Consider the following 16,732-nt stretch of genomic DNA (forward strand, 5'->3'; position numbering starts at 1 on the left):
TATATATATATATATATATATAATAACAAGATTTCCTTATACAAGTAACTTAGAAACATTACATATCATTACAATCATGACTCCTATCCCTCTTTACAAAAATATAATGAAAATAATGGCGAGGAAAAAATAATAACTAAGTTAATACAACAATATCGCATAACCAAAAATGTAGTAATCTCTTCATAAGTTTCTTTGTTCATTTTCTGAAAAGATAATTTTGTAAGGGGTGAGAACCTAACCACACGGTCTCACCAGAGGAGTTTTAGAATTGTCATTAGAAGATAAATGAAAAGAAAGTTATTTTCAACCACAGTGATCATCACTCGTCTTATGAATCATTTCGAAAATCCACACTTAATTATCCAAAACTTCAAATTCATATTTCAATTATAAAAATCTTAAAAGTTACTTAAATTATATGAATGACCAATATGTTCCAAGCATAGGTTCATTAAATCTATGCTAAACCAGTTTGATTTTTTATACTACGCTAAACCTTAAACATAAATCAATCACGGCCTCCGGCCCAAGCACAATCAATCAACACTCAAACCACCATAATCCGAACTAACCAGTCACAATCACAAGTAATGAAGTTCAAACATAATCAAGAACAATAACAGCAAGTATGATAATTAGTAGTTAAACAGAAATATTCACATAGGCAAACCAAATATAATATGCATACCCAAACAATGTCATAAGATGCACATAATGCATGGCTGTTCTACTAGCCATGAGCTCACGCGTTAATTATATTGCCAGAACCCGACTTAAGTAAGTGGGATTCACCATCGTCCTTACACGAAGGTTCCACAAACAAGAGAAATTCACCAACCGTCCTCACCCAGAATATTCAAGTAGGATTAACCACCTCGCTTGCCTATCACATTAAACCACGAGTAAGCGGGATTAACCATCGTCCTTACCGAAAACCACGAACAAGCAGGATTATCATCGTCCTTGCTCAGAACTAACCTATCTAGGATATAGTGCCCATGCACACTCTTGGGATATAGTGCCTGGCACACTTTTCAATCATAATCATAAGTTTTTACAAATCTCGAATAAGTACACAAGCAGCATTCACCACCGTCCTTGCTCCGCGATCACAACTCAATAATATTCACAATCAATCAAGCTCAAAATCACAATCAAAATCAATTCATAATTATAATCGAAACCATGTCTTTATAGTCATATTCATCACGATTCAAAATCATACTCATTGTCATAATCAGATTCAATCATAATTAAAATCGACATTATAAGTCTTTATATTCACAATTCAAAATCATACTTGACACATTTACTTTGATAACAATATATTAATATTTTGTTCATCTCGTGCCAAGAATCACCTTCATTTCTCAGTTTATCTAAAACTAGCGGCTCAACAGGCACTACCGTGCCTGTTCAGCCGCTTTTTTTATGGGATTTAAAGTTAATTATTTCAATGAATTTTAAAATTTTAAATTCGAATAACATAAAAATAATAATATAGAATAATCTATAACAATATAAAAATGTTCAAATTAAAATAATCATATATTACCTATCTATAAAGAATAACAATATGAAAATGATTTAATTATAATAAACACATACATCACCTATCTACAAATCTACAAATAACATAATTCATATAAAATAATTATTACAATATTATTTTATCTTCTTCTATCTAACTCAAAGTCATAAAAATAAATAGAAAAATAAGATTGTTTACAAAAAATGAGCCATATTTAAAAGTCACTTTTTTTTCTTTGTTTAGGGACCTTTTTTTTTAAGTGGTAAACCAAAGTACGGATCTGTATTTGAAGAATCTTTCTTGTGCCTACAAAAAGTGTAAAGAAGAAAAATAATTATGCCTTTTTTTGTGATTATATATCAAACTATAAGTAAAAACGTTAAGATAAATCTAAAGTAATTTCTGAATTTGTACCAAGAAAAAATCTTTAGCAATTCCTGACGATTGGATTTTTGACGGTTTAGAATTTCGCAAATGAATTCTCGTTGCAAGTATAGTTTCTAAACCAACAATAATCCTTTCATACAAAAGATTGTTTGTCACAAGTAACAAACGCCTAAATTTATAAACCGAAGTATTCAAACCTCGGGTCGTTCTCCCTAGGAATTACAATAAAGTGTCTTGTTATTGGTTTGAGTTGTTTTGGGGTTTTGGATAAGAGGCATGAAAGTAAATGGCAAGAAAGTAAACTAACAACTATAAAAGGCTCTTGGCAAGGTAGGAAAATTAGAAGTTCTATCCTAGTTATCCTTCTCAATTGTGATGAGAATTGTTCATTGCTACCACTTAGTTAACCCTTACTAAAGAAAGGAAAGTCAAGTGGATGAATTGACTTGAGCCACAAGTCCTAGCCAACTCCCAAGGAAAGACTAGCTTTAGTGCACTCCAAACCAATTAGCAATCTCTCCAATTATCATTTAACAAAGGAATTAGATAATTCAAGTGTCACTAATTACTCTACCTAGGCCAAGAGGAACAAAAATCTATACTATATCTAGAAGAGGCATTTCAACAAACACATAAAGTGCAATAGAAGTAATCATTATTAAATGCAAGAATTGAAGGAATCTACAACTACAAAAACAAGAGATCAACAATAGAAAAGCAAAGAAGACACATTTAGTATGAATTACCTCTTATTGAATTGGAAGAATGTAGAAGGAACAATACTAGATCTACAACAAAATATAAGAACAACATAAAGGAAATTACAACAAAAGAATAGAGGAAGATGAATGTAACTACAAGGAATTGAAGAGTAGAAGTAGAAGAAAGCAAAGATTAAAATCTAGATCTAAGAACTAAACATAATCCTAATCCTAATTCTAGAGAGAAGTGAGAGCTTCTCTCTCTAGAAACTAACTTCTAGAACTAAACTAAAACTAATTGGTAACTAACTTGTAAAGTATGAAAAGTATATTGATTCCCCTTCAATCCTTGGCTTAAATAGCATCAGAAATGAGTTGGATTGGGCCCACAAGGCTTCTAAAATCACTGGCCACATGTTGCTTTAAGTGAACTAGGTGGCAGCAACGGCGCGTGCGCGTACTTTGCGCGTGCGCGCCACCATACGTGTGGCAACTATGGCAAATCTTATATCGTTTCGAAGCCCCGGATGTTAGCTTTCCAACCCAACTGGAACCGCATCATTTGGACCTCTGTAGCTCAAGTTATGGTCATTTAAGTGCGAAGAGGTCGGCTTGACAGCTTTCCGGTTCTTTCATTTCTTCATGAGTTCTCCAACTTTTCATGCTTCTTCTTCATTCCTTTAATCCAATCTTTGCCTCCTAAATCTGAAATCACTTATCAAATATATCAAGGCATCTAATGGAATCAAGGTAAATTATATTTATCTATTTTAAGACCTAAAAAGCATGTTTTCACTCTTAAGCACAATTAAAGGAGAATATACAAAACCATGCTATTTTATTGAATAAATGTGGGTAAAAGGTTATAAAATCCCCTAAAATCAATACAAGACAAACCGTCAAAACGGGGTTTGTCAACCTCCCCACACTTAAACCAAGCATGTCCTCATGCTTAAGCCAAGAGAGAACAAAGGGCATCAACATTTATTCAATGTAACCTATCTATATGCAATCTACCTATATGCAACTATCTACATGAATGCAATTGCTTGGTCAAAATAAATCAATTCCCAAGAAGCATATATGCACAAGGGCTAAGGACTGGCAAGTCTAATCCACAATCGAATTGAGTTATTAAATATTTTTACAAACTTGCATGAAAAGTGATGATTGTAGGTGGAAGCATGTAATTGAGCATCGAACCCTCACCGGTAGTGTTTGCACTCTATTCGCTCTAGTGTTTAGGGTTGATTCTCTCAATTCTCTCCTAATCATGCTTTCTAAGATTTTTTTTTCTTCTAATAATCGACATATATTTCATGCATGCATACATATATCATGAGGTCTTTTCTTTAGGTTGTAATGGGGTTAGGGTTAAGGTAGGATGCATATTTGGTTAAGTGAGCTTGAAATTTGAATCTTTGATAAGCTTAAACTTCCCACCTAACCTATGACATCCTATACAATTAAGTTCTAACCTAACTACCCATTCTTCTCATTTTTTTTTCACATACTCATGTATCCCTTTTCATTTCACAACACTTATGCATTGATCTTTATTGGACTTTGCTTTGGGGCATTTTGTCCCCTTTTTTATTTCTTTCTTTTTCTTCTTTTTTTTTTCTTTCTTTTTCTATATTTTTTTCTTTTCCATATTATTTTTTTCTTTTCTTTTCTTTTTTTTCTTTTGGTTTTTTTTTCTTTCTTCCTATATACAAGAGCATCAATGCATAAGGTTTTACAATTGATCAATACATGAGTATGTACCCAATTCCCAATATTTTCAATAAAAATACAAAACTACCCTTTTATTCACCCAATGTCCCAAGGTTCCCACACTTGAATGATTCTCACACACACTAGCCTAAGCTAATCAAAGATCCAAATTAAGGACTTTTATTGTTTTCCGCTTTAAGGCTTGTAATGTGCTAAAATTAAGAACAAGTGGGTTAGGCTCAAATTGGCTAACAAAGGAAGATAAAAGGTAAGGATATTTGGGTAAGTGAGTTAAATGAAATGATGGCCTCAATCATATAAATGCATGTATACACAAAATAATGGACATAAAGAATCAAACAAATCAAATATTACAATCATAGGAAGAGAATAATGCACACAAGAAGGAAAATAAGTGGTTATAAGATGTAACCACACCATTAGGCTCAAATCTCACTTGCTTGTGTTCTTAGCTCAAAAACATGATCCACAATATATATACTTCAAGCAAGTTCTATGAAAAGTTTTCACTCAAATCAATTGAGGTTCCCTATAGATAGAAATCTTGAAAAATTTTATTATTTTGACTAAGCTTATTGTGTATATATATGCAATAAGAATCCTAAAAACCTAAAATGAAATGCAAAAGTGTTGGGATTAGAAGTTTGTCACCCAAGATCGCCGAACGGTCGGACGACCTCCCCACACTTAAAAGTTTGCACCGTCCTCAGTGCACGCAAAGGAGAGCAAGGTGGATGGGTTGCTATAATTGATGAGCTCCTTCAAAAGGTTGTGCGGATGACTTGTTTGTTGCCCCATTTAGAAACTTTCCTTTCCTTCCGTATTGGTGGCCAACCCAAAAGGATAGAAAAGGAAAGGAATATTAAGCCTATGACAAAGATATCAAAGCAAATAGAACATAGGCGAGGGCTAATGCCAAATAAAGGTATGGTTCTCTACTACATGGTAGCTACAACATGTAGAGGAGGAAACAATAAGAGAAAATGGCATATCAATGATACTTGATGCAAGAGTAAGGTCAAAGCATGAAGAGCATGATGAGCATCAAGTTCGAACAAGAGAGAGTGGGCCATGAAAGACAATATAAGGTCATATCAATGCACAAAGATCACAAGTGCATAAAAGATTGAGCATTGATTTGAAGAGAAACATCACCCAACAATATGAAACAAGTCAAGAAGCACCAAAGTAATGCAATGAATCCTCAACAATCGAGTAGAATGATGCAACACCATTATGAAAATGACTAAAAAAAAACGAAAACATGCTACAAAAACTAAATGAAAATGGGAAGAATAGAAGTATACGAATGTGATAAGCAAAAGAAAATGGAAGGGGAGAAAAAAAAACTCTTTTTTTTTTTTTTTTTTTTTTTACCGACGCGTGCACGTCATGCGTGCCTACGCGTCGATGTGCATATTGGTTGAAGGACGCGTACGCGCCAGGTGCGCGCACGCGTGCATCGAGTTAGGCCGGAGGCATAATGTCGGCCCAAGTCTGGCACAACTCTCGGGTAAAAGTACCGAGAGTGCAGATTGTGCAATCGACGCGCGCGCGCACAGTGTGCGTGCGCGTGCATGCCAATTTAAGATCATGTGCGCGTACGCGCCAAGTGCGCGCACGCGTGCATAGGCTTGTGCCTTAGGCCCAATGTTCGCACAGTGCAGGCCTAACTCTCGGGTTTTTGGCTGGAGTCGAATTTTTTTGCATCCACGCGTATGCGTACAGTGCGCGTCCGCGTGGGTGGTCGAAAAATGCTCAGGTGCGCGTACGCGTTAGGTGCGCGCACGCGTGGATGGTGTTTTGTTTTTCAAAAAATATTTTTCTAAGTTCTTACACCAATCCAAGCCTTTCAATCCTCCAAACAGCTACCAAAACGCCCTAGAACCTTATTCAACATACTATACTACTAACTAAACTTGATAAAACAATAAAAACAAGAAATTAAACTAATTCTACCAATATTTACAAAAGATAAAAATGAAAATGAGAATCTACCTATAATGGCAACTCAATTCACTTATTAACAAACTAAAAGAGTATGGAAAGAGTTTACCATGGTGGGGTGTCTCCCACCTAGCACTTTTATTTATTGTCCTTAAGTTGGACTTATGGGGAGCTCCTCATCAAGGTGGCTTGTGCTTGTACTCATCTTGGAACTCCCACTAATGCTTGGTTCTCCATTGTGCCCCAAGATTTCCTATGGGTTGAGCCAAGTGTTGATGGAGTTCTTCACAAGCTTGGGGCTCCCAAAGTTGATCCTCTTCTTGTAATCCGGGATCCCACATTTTGTTTTCACACCCGTCTTGAGGTTGATCATCATTATTAGTCCAACCGGGTGGTGAGTAGGGTGAATTCTCTATGAAGTGCCCAACAATCCTCCTAGACCCATCTATTTGAGCACTATTCCCACCTTTGTATTCAACTCTTGAAGTATCAACCAAAATGAGCCTTGATTTGCAACGCCAACCACGAAACATCTTTCGCTTACGCTTCATCCCACAAAGCATCCTAAGTTGACCATCCGTTTCAAGCAAGCCATACTCAAGTGGGACAATAAAGCTAATAGAAATGAATTTTACCCACTCAAGTGAAGGAGTAGATGACAACCTAGGCAAAGATGCTTCCAACGATCTTGACAAAGCGTATTCCACTCCCATCCTTCTATTTCTAAGGACTTCCACCTCTTCACAAGATTTCTCTAATTCAATCCTTTGTTCATTAATACCATCTAAGCCTTTTCCCTTAATCAAACTATAATTGGGAGGGTGAAAGAAGTTTACCTCTTCAACATTTTCAAATGCACCGGGAGAAGGTTCTTCATGCTCAAAGGATTTTTCACCACTAAGACTTGATGCTTGATCTTCATCACCAAGGGAACTCAATCCTTGCTCTATCCCATCCAAGTCTTCATATGGAATATGCCTTGGAAGGTGTGCACTTTCCTCCCTAGCATCAATTTCAATCATCTTGGAGGGGTTTTCTTCAACTTTATGTTCCCATGGAAGCTCCGCATCTCCTAAGTCTTCTACCACTTCTTCCTTGTCTTCAACAATTAAAGCTTCCTCCAGTTGTTCCAATACAAAGCAACTTCCCTCATTTCCCACCGGAGTTTCCAATCTCTCCTTCATGCTATGTTCTTCATTCAATTCTCCACATGTTGCCATGGGAGTTCCTTGAGTGTTCAAGCATTGGGAGGCTAATTGATTTGTTACCGCATCCAAGGCGGCCATGAAATTTTGCACGTCCTTTTTCATCTCTTCTTGCCCTTGAATAAGAACACCAAGGGTTTCATCCATTAGAGATTGGGGTGGTTGGAAGGATTCATCATTTTGGGGGAAGGGTTCATAGTAGGAAGGTGGTTCTTCTTGGTAGAGTTGTGGTGGTTCAATGTTTTCCATTCTTTCCACTTGTTGCACAACACACTCCATGGTTGCTTGAAATTGATCCAATGCTTCCTTGAGATGATCCCTTGACTCTTGTTCCTCTTGGATAATATGATTAGGATCATATGGCTCTTGGATCAATGGATATGAGTATTCTTCCATGGGAGGTTGTGGTGGAAAGTAGTATTCATCTTGTGGTTGAAAATTTTCGTATATTGGAGGTGGTTCATCTTGGTAATAATATGGAGGGGGTGGCTCTTGAAAATGTTGATGTTGGAATGGTGGTAGCTCTATGTGTGGTTCATATGGCTCATATGGTTGTTGGTAGGATGGATATGGATTAGGGTCATATGAAGGTGGTTGGTGAAAAGAGGCTTGTGAGTGTGGTTGGGGGCCATGTTGAGGATATGGTTCATAGGCATATGGTGGTGGTTCTTGAAAGTCACAAGGTGATTCACCATAGCCATTGGATTGATATGCATCATAGAATGGCTCTTCTTCATAGTGCATTGGTGGAGGTTGTTGCCATGAAGATTGATCATATGCATATGGCTCCTCCCACCTTTGGTTGTCCCATCCTTGATGCATCTCTTCATTATAATCTCCACTTCCTACAACATAGTTGTAATCACACTCATAGCCAAAATGAGAATTCATGATAGTAAGAGAAGGCAAAACAAAAACAAAAACAAAAAATTAGTAACAAATAAAGAGAACACACTAAAAACTAACAAAAAAGCAAAGAGAAAACATATTCACAATATTCACATATATACAATAACCAATAACATAACACCATTGCAATTCCCCGGCAATGGCGCCATTTTGACGATTGGATTTTTGACGGTTTAGAATTTCACAAATGAATTCTCGTTGCAAGTATAGTTTCTAAACCAACAATAATCCTTTCATACAAAAGATTGTTTGTCACAAGTAACAAACCCCTAAATTTATAAACCGAAGTATTCAAACCTCGAGTCGTTCTCCCTAGGAATTACAATAAAGTGTCTTGTTATTGGTTTGAGTTGTTTTGGGGTTTTGGATAAGAGGCATGAAAGTAAATGGCAAGAAAGTAAACTAACAACTATAAAAGGCTCTTGGCAAGGTAGGAAAATTAGAAGTTCTATCCTAGTTATCCTTCTCAATTGTGATGAGAATTGTTCATTGCTACCACTTAGTTAACCCTTACTAAAGAAAGGAAAGTCAAGTGGATGAATTGACTTGAGCCACAAGTCCTAGCCAACTCCCAAGGAAAGACTAGCTTTAGTGCACTCCAAACCAATTAGCAATCTCTCCAATTATCATTCAACAAAGGAATTAGATAATTCAAGTGTCACTAATTACTCTACCTAGGCCAAGAGGAACAAAAATCTATACTATATCTAGAAGAGGCATTTCAACAAACACATAAAGTGCAATAGAAGTAATCATTATTAAATGCAAGAATTGAAGGAATCTACAACTACAAAAACAAGATATCAACAATAGAAAAGCAAAGAAGACACATTTAGTATGAATTACCTCTTATTGAATTGGAAGAATGTAGAAGGAACAATACTAGATCTACAACAAAATATAAGAACAACATAAAGGAAATTACAACAAAAGAATAGAGGAAGATGAATGTAACTACAAGGAATTGAAGAGTAGAAGTAGAAGAAATCAAAGATTAAAATCTAGATCTAAGAACTAAACCTAATCCTAATCCTAATTCTAGAGAGAAGTGAGAGCTTCTCTCTCTAGAAACTAACTTCTAGAACTAAACTAAAACTAATTGGTAACTAACTTGTAAAGTATGAAAAGTATATTGATTCCCCTTCAATCCTTGGCTTAAATAGCATCAGAAATGAGTTGGATTGGGCCCACAAGGCTTCTAAAATCGCTGGCCACATGTTGCTTTAAGTGAACTAGGTGGCAGCAACGGCGCGTGCGCGCCACCATACGTGTGGCAACTATGGCAAATCTTATATTGTTTCGAAGCCCCGGATGTTAGCTTTCCAACCCAACTGGAACCGCATCATTTGGACCTCTGTAGCTCAAGTTATGGTCATTTAAGTGCGAAGAGGTCGGCTTGACAGCTTTCCGGTTCTTTCATTTCTTCATGAGTTCTCCAACTTTTCATGCTTCTTCTTCATTCCTTTAATCCAATCTTTGCCTCCTAAATCTGAAATCACTTATCAAACATATCAAGGCATCTAATGGAATCAAGGTAAATTATATTTATCTATTTTAAGACCTAAAAAGCATGTTTTCACTCTTAAGCACAATTAAAGGAGAATATACAAAACCATGCTATTTTATTGAATAAATGTGGGTAAAAGGTTATAAAATCCCCTAAAATCAATACAAGACAAACCGTCAAAACGGAGTTTGTCAATTCCTCATACATCTCCTTATCAATAGATTCTTGAGCCTTGAAGAACTACAAAATTTAGAAATCAATAAAATATACCATATGCCAATACAAATTTCATTATATTTGAATGAAAAGTTAACAATAAAAAATATAAAACCTGCAAAATTGAAATTTCTTGTTTGAGGTTGGATTTCCTACACATGCACAACAAAAGAAGCCATTAAACCCTCTGTAGAGCATTCAAATCTATAAGTATCCGATATTACCTCTATTTTGGGTGGTTTCTTAATCTAATGATAGGTACCTGCAATGTTGTTCTTTACTAACATCAGTTGATTCCGCTCCTATGAGTTTGTTGCTGGAAAAAGAAAAATGTTTAATTTATTATCCGTAGTTTAAAATTATTTTTTGTAACTTTATTCAACATGAGAAACATAATCTCCGTTACAATCTCAGAGTAACCTTTTAATATTTTAGGCATATACTTTTTTCCTTCATATTTTATTAGTAAAAGAAGAACATAGAAGGGGATAGATAATAGGCATATCAATAACATTCTGATTACGATGATTGTGTTACCTTGTATGTTGTTGGAGCAGTATTTCCTTTTTTATCATCTTCCAGGATTGGGTCTTGTCTGTTTTAACCGTTCCTCCCCAGCCAATAGAATAAATTTGAAGGGAATGAACCTATTAGATAACATATGATTATGATTACTAACATAGAAATAGAAGTATGTATATTGAATGCAATTTTGACAGTAATTAATTTAAAAAATTATTTTATTGTCTATTGGTTGGATTGATGCAATTGCTTGCTCATCTTTCCATGCACTCCAGAGATTTTGGAATCCTTCTTCCTGTAATTGATATTTGTTAATATATTTCTAGTATATATAGTATGTCTTAGTTAATGATAATTAGTACGTACCTGTTGCATAAAACAAATGTTCAAGGTGGTTGTCTTTATCTCCTGGCATATATTGATGAGCTCCTTTGAAATCAAATTGTCTATTAAAAAATTATTAGTCGTTAATCCTCAATAAATTAAAGTTTGTATATATAGATATATATATCAATGAAAAAGATTTAAAGATTAAAATTATATGTAGACTGAATTGTACCAAGAAGTAACTACACACACTTACTAAGAACATAAATTACCTGTGGGGAAGGTAATAATATTTCTTTGAAAACTACATTTCTGGTAAATTCTCCACTTGTTCCATCTATTTTTCCTTTTTTGACTAAAATTTTTGTAGTTGACTGAGAAATACTTCGAGACAGAGCAACATATAATTGGCCATGGCTAAATACATGTTTAGGGAGATAGATCCCTACTTTAGGAATTGTCTGTCCTTGTGATTTGTTTATTGTTATTGCAAAACTCAACCTTACAGGAAATTGCTTCCGGATAAGGATAAATGGCAGTCCTGTATTTTCTGTTGTTTTGTGTTTTATCCGAGGCAAGAAAGCTCTTCTTCCACAGTGATGACCGGTTAAAATTTCTACGTCCAACATGTTTTGAAAAGTTCCACGACATAGTAACCTTGTACCATTGCATAAGCCTGCCTTAGGGTCTATGTTTCTCAATAACATCAAAGGTGCACCTCTTTTTACCTTCAACACATGAGGTGGCAACCCGCCTGTAGAAACTGAGTTAAGATATTCTTGTTGATATAAATTATTAGCATCTCCTTCTACTTCATCAAATGAGACTAAATTTCGTTCTTCTCCTGGAAACTGGTTGATAATTATATCATTAAGCTGTTGCACATCATGATTTTTTGGCGTCAATATTGCCCTTTCTACCATGTAAGAAGCGTCCCACCCATGAGATTGTAAGTTTGGAAATATTTCTTCTATTAACTTGTGTAACGATGTTTCACCCTCCCACGGAATTGCCATATTTGCTTGTATCCGTACAAAGTCTTCATGTATGGTGGGTTCAATTCCATCACCAATGCGCATAAGGTACTCAGCAAAAACATGATCATTAGAAGATCGCATATTTTGTCGCAAATGGAGAATTTTAGTGGAAGCCCATAATTGAGACTTAACTATAGAAGCTGAAATCATTTGTGACTTACTACCTTTCGGTACCACAGGCAGTACTTGGCGGAAATCTCCTCCCATCACCATCACTTTTCCTCCAAATGGCATATCGTTTGCTAATATATCTCTCAGAGTGCGGTCTAATGATTGCACCGATTCTTTATTTGCCATAGGTGCTTCATCCCAGATGATTGCCATTGTTTGTCTAATCAGCTTTGCAAGATCTGATTGTTTGCTTATGTTGCAAATGGATGATGGTTCTGCATTAATTGGGATCTTAAACCTAGAATGAGCTGTTCGACCCCCAGGCAATAATGTTGTGGCTATTCCTGATGATATAGTTACCAAGATAATATGACCCTTATTTCTCAATTCTGCAATTATAGCTCTGTAAAGAAATATTTTGCCTGATCCTCCTGGCCCATCAACAAAGAACACTCCACTTTCTCTTCGATCAATTGTATTCATAATGCACTTGAAAGCTTTAGACTGGTCATTGTTCAATCTTGTTACGGAACACAGGTCTTCTCGGGGTACTTCGACAGACAGTTCTTCTTGGATAACTCTGGGTATCGAGTTGTCATTGTCATTTTCATGAGTTAGAGCTGGCAAATCGTATTGTGTAATCTGTTTTCCGTGCTGAAGGAGTATATCATTTATATCCCTGAGTAGCCGATTGGTGAACACTAAGGCTGTTGTGGTGCTGGTTGACGGATAATCATCCACCATATATGAAAAAAATTCATCCCATAAGCTTCTTACATCTGTAGGCTCACAAAATATTAAGATGGTTGCAAACAACCTTCGTAAAGCACATGGCAATCGTAAAACAGATGCCTCAACCAAACATTCACGGATGCTACTGTCACTCTCTAACAATCCTCGATGTTGAGCAGATTGCTTGAAGGACGAATATTGGATCCCATTCACTGTTAGCAAGTCATCCCAACTGATTGGTCCTCTGACATTAGATAACAGAATACGCAAATAGAATTTTTCTCCTTCTGAAGGTGATACAGTATAAATTCTACCGATGGATCTCCTCTGTGTCTTGCGCCGACGCCATTCCTTTTCCTTGTTGTGCCAAGTGTAATACTCTGGAATTTCCCTGTACAAAAGATGCCTAGATTGTTGGTCCTCCTCACGATTTAGAGCAAAGAACTCAGTGAGCATTGTTCTAGAGAAATAATCATCATTAAGTATTTCAGGAATGGTTTGGTGATCATAGAAGCTCACTTGATGTTGATTTGGCAAATGAATTTGTAACCTTTCCACTGATGGATACATTCGGTAAAGGTTAAATTTAAATATTCTCCAACATGCCTCTGAAGCAGCAATCCATCTTGCATCAACAAACTGTTGGACCTCGTCAACATTAGAACTGTTGTGAACTTCCATTGCAACCCGGTCTGGACCCTTGTAGCAATATTTGTAGAGATACTTTATACTCTTGATGCTACTACATATCTCAACATTAATATGGCAATCATACTTTAGTAGTAGCCAAGGGTTGTACGGAACTACCCATCTATTGTCAACCGTGACATTTTGGTTAATTTGTACTGGAGTGTCGAATCCTCGCCTATATTGCGGATATGAGTCGTCACCTCTTCGTGTTTCTGCTGCGAACTCTTTTGGGTAGTTGCGTTTACATTTGCCATTTTTCATGCAGGGTGAAGATTGATCAAGTGTACCGCAAGGACCATGAATCATATGTTTTAGCACAGCATCATGTAGGTGTGGTTCTACTTCTTTAGATGGTATCTCTGTACGTACCAAACTATCATAATGCTCCGGGTCAATTAACTTGTCATTGTTTTCTAAGATTAGCAACATATGTACATGTGGCAACCCTCTTTTTTGAAACTCAGTGACATAAATATAGCTCTTCACCTTTCCCAAGACACCCTTAGTAATTACATCCTCTTTCAGCTGTTCAAATTTAGCTCGAAAAATTCTTGTTGTTAGATCTGGACGATCTTGTGGAGTTTGAACTGGGTTGAGTTCTGAAGTTATTTCAGTCCAAGATGGATTGCATGTCATTGTGAGAAAAATAGCTGGCTTTCCCTCTTTAAGAACAATCGCCATTCCATCTTCATATCGTTGGGTCATGTCGCGACGACTACCAATGAACGACGATGGTAATATTGTTCTTTTTCTTCCAACATTTTCTGAAGACAAATATATAGAGAAATATTATTAGTTTTAATAATTATTTTGGGTAATTGATGACAAGTCATCTTAGCCTAGTTTTACTAGCCTTTTTCGTTTGTTTTTACTTGAATTATGCACTTTCTTGAGTTACAAGCAAGCCAATTGGGTAGATTTTCATGCTTCCTTTGATTGAATCAACCATATGTGAATTGATGCAAAATCATGAGGTTTGATACCATAATTGGTGCATATTAGGATAGAATGATCATCTCATGATTTCAAGCATAGCTTTGATGTGTTTGGTTGATTTATGATAGGTGAAGAAAGCTTGGAAAAGGATTGAAGTGAGAAGGAATGGCTAGAAGCTAAGAGAAGACAATGAAACAAGTGAAATTGAACCAGGAAGAATGAAGTTGGAGTTGAAGTTAGCCCTCAAACGTTGGCACAAACTTTTGGACTTAAAGTTAGCCTCAACGTTAGCCCCCCTAACTTGGAGGCTAACGTTGGAAATTGAAAATGCTTCCCAGGGTGTTCCACGTTTGCGCCAACGTTAGCCCCCTAACTTGGAGGCTAACGTTGGCATGAAGATTTGCTCCCAGGGTGTGCCAACGTTTGCGCCAACGTTAGCCCCCTAACTTGGAGGCTAACGTTGGCATGAGAACTCTCCTCCAGGGCTGCCAACGTTTGCGCCAACGTTAGCCCCCTAACTTGGAGGCTAACGTTGGCGCCACACCAACACAAAGCAAGGCCAACGTTAGGGTCAAAGTTAGCCCCCTAACGTTGGCACCAACGTGAGATGCAGGAAATTGGTTTTGCTGATATGAAAAGTTGGCCTCAAAGTTAGCCCCCTAACTTTGAGGCTAACTTTGAATCCAACTTTGCAAAACCCAAATCCGGTTCAATTGGTTCACTTGGGTTTCTCTCCAAACTTCAAGAGCAATCAACCAAGGCCTCTTTCAACCCAATTCCATCAAGAGCAAAGGCCCAACTCAAGGCTTGAAGATCAATTGAAGAAAGTGTATAAATAGGCTAAGATTCAAGTTAGTCGGAGAGCTTCCCTTTTGAGAGTTTTTAGAGAGTTTTCTTTTCTGTTTTGGGAGCCTGAGTGATCTTTATTTCCTTAGTTTAATTGCTTTCAATTTCAATTACACTTGTCTTGGATCTTGGGTTGGAGAATTGAAGGAATTCTGTTTCAATCTCACCTTAGATCTCTCTTTTGATTTTCACTGCAATTTAATTTTCAGTTCGGTTAATTGCTTCTTCATCTATTCTCTTTGCAATTTAAAATTCCTTTGCCATTGTTCTTGTTGGATCTAGGAGGGCATTGAGATCTAGACTCGGTTTTCTAGTCTCTGGGACCTGAGATCTAAATTTACCATTTCAATTTTCTGTTTCTTGCACTAATTGTTCAATTTACTTGTCTGTTTGAATTTAATTCAATCCCAATTTCCAATTACTCTTCTGTTTGATGCAATTTAATTTCTCTTTGTTTAATTCCTGCAAATCCAAGTCCCAATCCCCTTTACATTTCAAACCATTTACATTTCTTGTCATTTAAGATTCTTGCAATTTACATTACTTGCTCTTTAAGTTTCTGCCATTTACTTTCTTGCTCTTTAAGATTCAGCAATTTATTTCGTGTTCTCTTTACTTTCAATGCAATTTAAATTCTGCAAGTTACCCATCAATCAACCAAATCTTGATTCGCTTGACTAATTCAACCACTAAACTAAAATTGCTCAATCCTTCAATCCCTGTGGGATCGACCTCACTCCCGTGAGTTTTTATTACTTGATGCGACCCGGTGCACTTGCCGGTTAGATTGGTGTTGTTTTGGGAGAGATTCTTGTCTCAACCAAAATAAAATACTCATCAAGTTTTTGGCGCCGTTGCCGGGGATTGATTAGATCAACAATGATTAAGTGGGTGAGAAGTCTAGATCAAGCATTTTCTTTATTTTTGTTCTCTGTTCTAAGTTGAAACCAAGGTGTTTGAGTTATTGCCTCACTAAGAAATTCATCTCTGAGATATGAATTTCAATTTTTCTTGGTGTTGTGTTTTACAAAATTCAAATGGAGTTCAACTCATCTTATGATCAAACAAATTTTATGGGATATTACCCATCATCATCAATCTCTAATGGTGGCTGGGAATATCACTCAGAGAATACAAATTCTGGGCATTCCAATTCATGGAGCTATGCTTCAGAGACACAAGATGAGCAGGAGAATCATATGGGATACCAACCACCACTACAAAATAATTCATATTATTATCCTCATGGTAAATGGGGGTGTCGCCACAGAATGAAAGAGCATCCACCCTCACGTCCCAGTTTCTCATCTAAAAGTTCTTCATCACTTGATTATACCTCAACACAAAGTTTCCTCCAAAATCCATACCAGTCATCCCATCAATCACGC

General features: G+C 36.5%; 1 protein-coding gene across 1 annotated transcript; it reads right to left on the reverse strand.

Moving 5' to 3' along the window:
- Nucleotides 1-869: 869 nt before the first annotated feature.
- LOC130934244 (uncharacterized) lies at nt 870-14,267 on the reverse strand. The gene is made up of 3 exons (XM_057863830.1): nt 11,265-14,267; nt 10,102-10,167; nt 870-1,025 (listed from the first exon to the last, which is right to left on the reverse strand). Exons 1-3 carry the CDS (start codon nt 14,265-14,267, stop codon nt 870-872), a joined length of 3,225 nt encoding a protein of 1,074 aa, XP_057719813.1.
- Nucleotides 14,268-16,732: the final 2,465 nt, after the last annotated feature.

Source organism: Arachis stenosperma, chromosome 6, assembly GCF_014773155.1.
Source record: "Arachis stenosperma cultivar V10309 chromosome 6, arast.V10309.gnm1.PFL2, whole genome shotgun sequence".
In the NCBI taxonomy this organism is placed as follows: Eukaryota; Viridiplantae; Streptophyta; class Magnoliopsida; order Fabales; family Fabaceae; genus Arachis; species Arachis stenosperma.

Excerpts from the sequence above, each read along its gene's own strand:
- LOC130934244 (XM_057863830.1), bottom strand. The coding sequence starts at position 14,267 with ATGACCCAACGATATGAAGATGGAATGGCGATTGTTCTTAAAGAGGGA. Across the intron at positions 10,168-11,264 it reads TATTATTACCTTCCCCACAG|TTCTTCAAGGCTCAAGAATC; the intron begins GTAATTTATGTT and ends TAAATTTTGTAG. Across the intron at positions 1,026-10,101 it reads TGACAAACTCCGTTTTGACG|GCACTATATCCCAAGAGTGT; the intron begins GTTTGTCTTGTA and ends AAAGTGTGCCAG.